General features: G+C 42.4%; 1 protein-coding gene across 2 annotated transcripts; it reads left to right on the forward strand.

The window, feature by feature from the left end:
* The first annotated feature begins 5,674 nt into the window (after positions 1 to 5,674).
* On the forward strand, positions 5,675 to 8,769 carry LOC107754858 (hepatoma-derived growth factor-related protein 3-like). 2 transcript variants are annotated; one of them, XM_016571463.1, is made up of 6 exons: positions 5,675 to 6,040; positions 6,813 to 6,889; positions 6,990 to 7,128; positions 7,197 to 7,337; positions 7,995 to 8,132; positions 8,431 to 8,769. In XM_016571463.1, the coding sequence occupies exons 1-6, from the start codon at positions 5,957 to 5,959 to the stop codon at positions 8,455 to 8,457; spliced, it is 606 nt and encodes a 201-aa protein (XP_016426949.1). In that variant the 5' UTR covers positions 5,675 to 5,956; the 3' UTR covers positions 8,458 to 8,769. The 2 variants fall into 2 exon arrangements, with proteins under 2 accessions (XP_016426949.1, XP_016426948.1); XM_016571462.1 differs by having other exon boundaries at positions 5,678 to 6,040; positions 8,428 to 8,769.
* Positions 8,770 to 9,118: the final 349 nt, after the last annotated feature.

Raw genomic sequence — 9,118 nt, forward strand, 5'->3', positions numbered from 1 at the left:
AGTGTGTGTGTGTGTGAGTGCGTGTGTGTGTGTGTGTGTGTGTGTGACGCTGCAGCCGGACTCGCGCACGTCCGTCAGACTACGGCTCATGTCGGACGCCGCTGATCTTGTGGTCATCATTTATTCATGCTGAGCGCGGCTGAGCGGTTGCTGTTGCTCACTGCTGAAACCCGTGGCTCAACATTCAACATCTTTACTCAAATTGTGCCTGATCTGCCCGTTTAATAATGCATCGCTTGGTTTTTTGTTATGTTAAAAAGCTGCTTTTTGCTCTGTTTGCAGGACTGTAATGCCGTGTGACACTCGCTCCCTACAGTCCCGCCTGTGGCCCGGAGACAGGAACGCCGCTCCAGTGATTGACAAGGACAAAAAGAGGTGTGATCCCATTTATGTTTCTGAATCGTCAACCGCAGCAATGGGAGACGGGAATGACAGCTGGGACTGTAACTTTGAGCGTGAGAGGTAAGGACTTCAACGAGACGATCGTGATCACAATCCAGGAACGCGATCAAGGCGAGCAAATCTTGTGCTGAGGATTTTAATTATTTATCAGGACACTGTGTTCTGTTCTTATGAAGAGAGTGTTAAAGCACCTAACTCTCATTTCTATACACACGTTACCTTCTTGCCTTTAGCTTTCATAGCTCAAAAGAGTAAACATCGACATTTTACGCTCACCAGCAGATTTAAATGTTTACTTTCCCGACCATTCAGAACTCCAACTAGTCAAAACAAAACACGAGAAATAAACCCGATTATCAAACTGCTTAAATTGAAATATATTTATTAATAATTCTGTATCACTGAATCGCTTTCAGTTTTACTGCAGTCAATGATTGTTTGCAGATATCATAAAACTAAATGAAAACAAAATTCTCTGAGACTTCTTACAGCATTTATTTTGTTGTCATTTCCAAATATTGTTCACTTGAAAGATTAGCGGACGATCTGTCCATCGCACACGTGTTTTATTCTGTACTCACGGGATGTAACGATTCACTCACACTGCGATACAACTCACCATACTGATTTAATGATACAATTTTCTCACTATTTATATGATTTATTTTTTTAACAAAATGACATTTAAGACAAATTATAAATGAAAAGATGCAGGTACTCACGCTTTATTCTGTACTCGTTTTCTCAAGTTAAAGGCGGCAGTCCGGAACACTGAATCTACTCACTAGTGTAAAGTGACATCAATGAATTTGAATTTAGGTGTTTGAAAAAATGCATATTTTTTTTTATTTTTATAATTATTATTTCATGCAACTTAATTCAAGTCACAAAAAAAAATTTAACTGAAAACTGCACAATACACTATTTTCAAGTGTGCATATACACTTACAGAAAACTGTGTTCAAGATGTAAAGATGTTTCTAATTTGCGAGGCTCCTTTATCAATCACAAACCGCCAATATTGCCAAGTGAGTTGATATGTGTTACTTGCCATAGATTTTCATTTCTAACCCTGCATACAGCTGTGAAATGTTACTGCTGGAGTGATGAGGTTCAGCCTGATGAACTTATGATGAGCTGCAGTTTTAATGAGAGCTGATAAAGTCATGTACGTTAACCGCTGAGCGCTGACGTGTCTATGCTTCAGTTTGTGTCGAGGCCCAACATCTGAAATCAACAGACGGGGACAGAAGTCAACTCCACATATACAGAGCTTGAAGCATTAGCCGTCATCACCATACACTGGAGATCACAGGAGGAAAACACGAGTAACAGTGACAGATAAACCTGATGATGAGAGCAGATCACGTCTGCTTTACTGTCGTCCCTTTGTTTTTCCATATACTTCTCTTATACAGATATAAAGATGAAAGGTGTAAAGGTCAGATTAAGGTTGTCTGGTTACATGATCATGATCAGTGTTGGGGAAAGTTACTTTTAAAAGTAATGCATTACAATATTGCGTTACTCCCTAAAAAAGTAACTAATTACGTTACTTAGTTACTTTTTATGGAAAGTGCTCTATTCAAATGCACAAGCCCCCGGTGCTGGAAAATAAGCACCTGTCATGCGCCAAGCCGAGTGTTAAGTGCAGTAATTGTGGAGTCCGGCCGGGCGTTTGGGTGGCAGAGCGGCGGGCGCTGAGGGGCATCATGGCAACTGTTATTTACTGCTCGTCTGCCTCATTTCCCACAATTCAGTCTGGCTGCGTTACACACGCTGAGGGGCTGAAATCACTCCGTGTCGAGGCTGCAGGGAAAAAAAGACGACAAACATTTAGATCATTTATTCGGGGTGTGTGGCGTCGTCCTCTGGCTGTGATCATGCCGTTCCCTCCGACACTGGGATTTACAGCAGCGTAAAACTAACTTCACATGAAGGCACAAACACACACAGGGCCGCTGTATTACCTTTTTTAAAAATTTAAAGTCTCTGAGAAGATGATAAATTTCACTCATATAATAAACATAAAATCGCCTGTTCTTAGTAGTCTAGCACAAACAGCAGCATAAATGAAACAGAAAAGCATTTACTGATTTTGACAAGCACTAAAAACACATTTACAATAAATGTATGAGTAAACAGCAAATGCAAAATTCATCTGTATTCCTTTGGATTCATATAATGTGTCAAAGTGGATTCATTTATCAATTTATTTTCTTGCCTTTTGTTCCAATCATAGTCATTTATAATTGGGTCTTCATCTCCACCTAGTGGAGAAGTGAGGAATCACAGTTACACTCGCAGGACTGGTGGGGCCGTCTTTACAAACTGTTCTACAAACTAATGTCCTAAAAACTAAAACTAAAAAAAATATATTCCATGAACCAATCAGTCTATGAGTGAAGGCCACCTGATGTTCCCATATACACAGACTGTCTCCTGCGCTCATTCTACCTTGTGTTCGCATCACATCAGCTGGAAAGAGTAAAGGAGATTCCCCACCATAGAGTGTGAGAAAAATACTATATACATATACAATATTTTACTCTCTGCATTTGAATCATAAAATCAAAGAAGTTGTAGTTTCTGTAAAATCTCATTCTTCCCCTGTTGAAAAAACCAGCATATGCTGGTTAGGTATGTTTTGACGCTGGGATGCTGGTTTAAGCTGGTCCTTTGCTGGTTTATGCTGGTCCTTTTGCTGGTTTATGCTGGTCCTTTTGCTGGTTTATGCTGGTCCTGTGCTGGCAAAGGACCAGTTTAAACCAGCAAAGGACCAGCTTAAACCAGCATCCCAGCGTCAAAACATACCTAACCAGCATATGCTGGTTTTTTCAATAGGGTCATGAAGAAGTCTGTGAGCAGTTAGTTAGTAGCTCCAGAGGATCCTGTGAAAACTGATGAAACTGTGTTGATGAAGAAGCCGTGTGTCAGTGAGACAGATCTGCCCCCCGCAGGAACAACACTGAAACATCAGAGCTGCCAGAGATCTGAGCTCAGCAGGTCAGGGTACACCCATCAACTCGTCCTGCTGTATGTTTGAGTTAATGCAATGCTACTGATCAATGTTAATGTTAAACAAAACAAATATTGTTGAAAATTCTCAAATGGCTGAAGCAATAATTCACTGTGAAGAACGAATGTTAAACTGCTGATGCAGCCTGTCAGAAAAATTCAAAATAGCAATTGTTAACTAGCACTTTATTTGGCTGAACATTTAATATTTTATTTATTTTTTACTCATGAAGGAATCAGATAAAGGTAGACAGTAATCACCTGCTGACGTCTCTTTTAAACATTTCAAATCGTTAGTCTTACGCAGATTTATGATTATGTTCTGTCATAAGCGGATGAGAATCACTAAAGCTCCAACATTCAGACATGTTTGAACTTAAAATGGGACTTGAGTGAAAATATTCTCTCAGGTTTCTGTTGTTTCTGTCATTCAGAAAACTGACCTCTACAGCCCTTTATTTAATATGTCAGCGTATCAGTACAACCCTTTGTTGCTTTTGTAAGTCATTTCTACACATCTCTATGTGAAATGAGTTTGATCTGAATTAAACCTGTGAATCTCAAATGTTTCAACAGATTATTTTACTGCAATTACGAGTTATTTTAATTTACTGAAAGTCTGTGTAATTATTCAGAGAAAAGGCACTTTGTGTGCTTGTCTTTAACTGCCACAAATGCATTTGGACCAACAGATTGTTGAGGATCAGACACTAACGAACCCTGAAGCTTGTTTACATGTACAACACAATACAGAATCTGTGTGACAATGCAAGAAAGACACATTTACAAATCGTCAGATAATTCTCTGGTTTTGACATTTGAAAGGTAAGCAGACATGCATAAGGACGCGGTGAAGGTGTTTACATGAAGAGTGTAATCTGGGTAATGGGCAAAAGTCTAGCTGATTGCTGACTGTATTGTGTTTAAAGTGTTTATGATATTTCAGAGGTAAAAGAACACTGTTGAGGGTGTGTTATAGCTGTCATCAATCCATTAAGTTTGCCCAGTCTCAGATTGTGATTGTAAACACGCTCACTATCAGTCAGTCGCTCTGCTTTTACAACCGTGAGAGTGAAATCTTTTGGCATTTGATGCAACTGTGTGTTTGGAGGATATGTGTTTAGCAGGAATAATCTCAAATGCAGAATAATCTTTTTCCTGAACTTTTGATTTAAAGTCCATGAATAGTCTTTATTAGAGCTTTGGAAATCTTGTTGCACTTAGATGCTGAAGTCATGTTTGTTATGTGATGATTTGTGCTTAATTCTGAGTGCTTGGCAGATCCTCCGTCTGTGGACAGAACAGATACAATGACAGGAGGCTACTTGCTTGAATAAGATATTTTACAAAAACCTTGTTTACATATTGTCCACAAGACAAAACAATAGCTGAATTTATCAAAAATGAACCTGTTCGTAAGTTTACATAAGCTTGATTCTTATGTGTGTGATTGATGAACCATGATTGTTTTTGTTGTTGTTTTTTGCGTGATGGTTGTTCATGAGTCACTAGTTTGTCCTGAACAGTTCAACTGCTCGCTGTTCTTCAGGAAAATCCTCCAGGTCCTCCAAAACCAATTCTTTTGTGTATTTGAACCCATATTCCAGCAGTGACTGTTTGATTTTGAGATCCATCTTTTCACACTGATAACAGTTGAGGGACTCATACGCAACTATTACAACAGCTTTAGACGCTCACTGATGCTCCAGAAGGAAACACAATGAGCCAGGGGTATATGTATTTATATACAATTTTGCAGATTCTGCAAGGTGTACGTAAACTTTTGATCACAACTGTATGTCCTGAGTGTTACTGAATTCACTGTGAAGTGAAAACACTTGTTTCTACATCACATTCTCTCCCATTAAAAGCATTTTAGGTTGAGTATTGTGTTTGTAATTGGTTTGTTCACTCAGTAAAGCACATGCACACATTCAGACTCCATCTGTTGCTTTGGCCTTAATGATTCTCCACAGCAGTGCACACATCAGCCTCTGTGTCTCCTGATGAGGATAGATTCATTTGTAAAAAAAAAACCTTTTTTAATTTATTTTATTTTATTCTATTTTTTTAAATTATGAGATGTAAGTGTCCTGTTGGGAGAGTATTTTCAGGAGCCTGTCAGAGTGAAACTGTTGGCTTAAATATTGTTAATTGAAGGACATTAATATTGCTGTTCTGGTTCTAATTGTTTTTCTTTCCCATTTTAAAAATAAGCTCATGCTGAATTGAAACACGTGCTGTGTGTGTGTTTGTCTGCAATAAAATGAATGCTCGTATGTTCGACAGAATAAAATCCCACAGAAGCAGGAAATAAAACGTGCCCTAAACATTACACGACGAAGGGATCGGGCTGTAGTGTTTAAAGAGGAAGAAGACGAGGGAAGAGGTGTTTCTCCAGGCCCTTTCTCCTCTTTCATTATTTATTTCCTTATTAACTGCGATCAAAACATTGATGATCGACCATCCGCCGCTGAGCTCGAGACCCGCGGAATATCGTGCAGTCTTTCTTTCACGTCTGTGAGTGTGTGTCGCGATGGCTCGCCCACGGCCCCGGGAATATAAAGCTGGAGACCTGGTTTTCGCCAAGATGAAGGGATACCCGCACTGGCCGGCGAGGGTGAGTACGAGCAGCAGCCGAGCGGAGCGGCGCGGAGGCCGGTTACCGGAGCGCGGGGCGGCCGCTGCACACTCGAGCCTCCATCTGCGGACAAATAAGGGCAAAAACGGAGGGAAAGGAATCTTAATGCATCTGTAAAAGCGTCCGACGCGCGGATCGTGAGCGTCAAAGCGTGTTTTTGTGTGTAGTGTGCGATTATCCGCTCGTTCTCGTCGTTCGGGGCTCTGCGTTATTTCAGACGTTTATGGAGTGCTTGCATCTCGGGACGGGTCTGGTTCGGAGTTATTCGGGTGTGTGTTGGGTCTGTTGGTGTGTGTTTGTCGCTGATGTGGTTATTGGGGAGCAGCTGTTCCTCATCTGGGCCGTGAAGCGCCGTTCGGCCCGCGCGGAACCGGAACAGATACCATTTCATTCAGAACCGCCTGAATCACGTTCAACCGAACCGTTCCGTTCCGTAGCGTGTGTGTATGAGATGATCTGGGCCCAAAATAGCGTTTTAGGTTCAGCTTCCTTTCAGAACCAGCCCGGGTGTTCTCAGATCAGTATCTCCGAGATCCACAGAGTGCTGCTTCAAGTCTTCATTAAAGAAAACAAGCGTGTAAAGATGTAGAGCGTCTATTATGTGAAATGAGGTGAAATGCATTGGTAAAACTGGGCCAGAGCTGATCTGTAGGGTTAATGGGTGAAAGCCTATTAAAAACTCACATACAGAATAAAGCTCCTGATCAATGTGAGAGTTGAGCGCTGAACTGTTTCCTCCTGATGCTTCCAGATCGACGAGCTGCCGGAGGGAGCCGTGAAGCCACCGGCTAATAAATACCCCATCTTCTTTTTTGGTACCCATGAGACGTAAGTCTTGTGTGTGTTTGTGATTCAGTGATACGGTCCTGTGTGTTAATGAATAAACCACCAGTAATCAGACAGCGTGTGTGTCTCCTGCGTCCCGTAGCGCCTTCCTGGGCACTAAAGACCTGCTGCCCTACAAGGAATATAAAGACAAGTTTGGCAAGTCAAACAAGAGAAAAGGATTTAATGAAGGCCTGTGGGAAATTGAAAACAACCCTGGTGTCAAATTCACTGGTTACCAGGTGAGTACAGTACTAGTAGGAGCTCAGATGAGCGCGAGGGTCGCCTGATCCCAAACCTGTGCCTTCAGGTCATGCAGCAGCAGAGCTCGTCGGAGACGGAAGGGGAAGGTGGGAACGCTGCCGACGCCAGCAGCGAGGGCGAGGAAGAGGAGGGCAAGATGAAGAGGGACAAGGTCGGATCCAAGCGGAAAAAAAGCGCATCCTCAAAGGTACCTGAGCAGCTTTTAACCCATTTCTGTGAGTCTCATGTCAAGTTATTTTTTTATCTTTATAGCACTTTTCAGAATCGTGTGAACATTGAGAAACTCCCATCAGGTGTTTAGATAGTGGAGAGAAAACAGGGCCCGGACTCTTAGTTACATAATCTGCAGTGTGTGCACTGAATATATGAAGTGATTCAGCTGTGTTAAGGATGAACATGTTCAGTTGAGTTGATGCTAAAGATCACTTCAGGCTTCAGGTCAGTAGGGGGCAGAATATGCCACGGGATCACCGTCAACTGGCGTGTGAAACAGACAATAGAAAATGAACACATCATCATACTGAATGTTTGAGATCAGAGAGATCTCTGTTTTTCCCCTAATGATGCGACTACATCCACACACCTGAGTCCTCTGTTCAACTGAAACGGGTCCGTCTCTGATGAAGCAGCTTAGGAAGTGCATGTGGATTTCCTGACAGAGTTCAGCGCTGAACGCTTGCATCCCTCTCGCTGAGCCTTCGCTTAGCAACAGCTGTTGCCTAGCAGCAGAGTCCTGTGCGCTCACACATGTAGTGAAGGTTACCGAGCTGCTAGTGTAGTGTAGCGGCGTGACGCAGGACGGCGCTGTGAGAATGAAGCTGTTTTCACTCTGATCTTCTCCTAGATGTCTTCCAAGCTGTCCAGGAAGGGTTCGGATGAAGATCTGGAGAAGGATGGCAAAGACGAGCAGAAGAGCGGATCTGAGGCTGGTGACCATGACAACAACATCCAGAACTCTTCAGACAAGACGTGCAGTCAAGGGGTAAGAGTAATGAACATGTGAAGAAGATCTTCTGTTTGACTTCTTCAGCAGTGACGGCATCGACTTCATCTGAAGTTCATATATCACCATGTTATACTTTATAAACACACAGTAATAGTGAGAGAGTTTTTCAGCGCTGTCAGTGAGTGTGTAATAATGAGCTCACGGATGAACGTGACGTCAGCAGATGAGGAATAGTCCTCGACTCGACCCGTTTTACAGTATGAGAGAGATGCTGAATGAAGTCCACAGTCACAGCAGAACGAGTGTCTGATGCTGCTCTTCTCTCTTCCAGCAGAATCTGTCGCTCCGGGAGGATCACTAGACGATCATCGGACGACGGCTCGTGACGCTGATATGTGATATTGTAAATGCATCTTATTACGCTGATCGCTTGCAAGCTCCCACACATTATTATCTGGTTCAAACACACACACACACACACACACACACACACACACACACGTACAGTAAAAACACAACGTCCAGGAGTCACACAAACGACCGTCATTCCTCTCTGCTGTTTTGAGTTTAGAGGTGTAGCTTTAGCCTCGAACCCTGAACCGTCCCGATCTCTGTCATTCCTCTCGTGCCACTCATTAACACGTGTCGTGCTAGAGATTTCTTTCTTTTGCAATGAACAAAACACTGTAGGTCAGACATTCGTCTGTTAAACAACTCGGCCATCTTTCATGCTTTTATCAGAGAAATAAAGAGTGGAAACTGTAGAATCCGTATGAAGTATCGTGCACAGAGTTGCGTGCTGTAACTCCATATTATCTCTGTACATTTGATTTGGGTGTAGATTCTAGGAGCTCTGTACTATTATCCCGATGCTAGAGGTACTGCTCATCTTTTTAAGACGTGAAATATCCGTTCGTGTGTCGGTGGGTTGGTTGTTTTCTAACCTTTCTAGTGGCATGCTGGCTTCTGTTTCCATTCCGTAGCTCTGTTTCGTCAGACGGCGCCGATCCTGTCTTCTTCCT

Source organism: Sinocyclocheilus rhinocerous, unplaced genomic scaffold, assembly GCF_001515625.1.
Source record: "Sinocyclocheilus rhinocerous isolate Xijiao unplaced genomic scaffold, SAMN03320098_v1.1 scaffold6041, whole genome shotgun sequence".
NCBI classification, from domain to species: Eukaryota; Metazoa; Chordata; class Actinopteri; order Cypriniformes; family Cyprinidae; genus Sinocyclocheilus; species Sinocyclocheilus rhinocerous.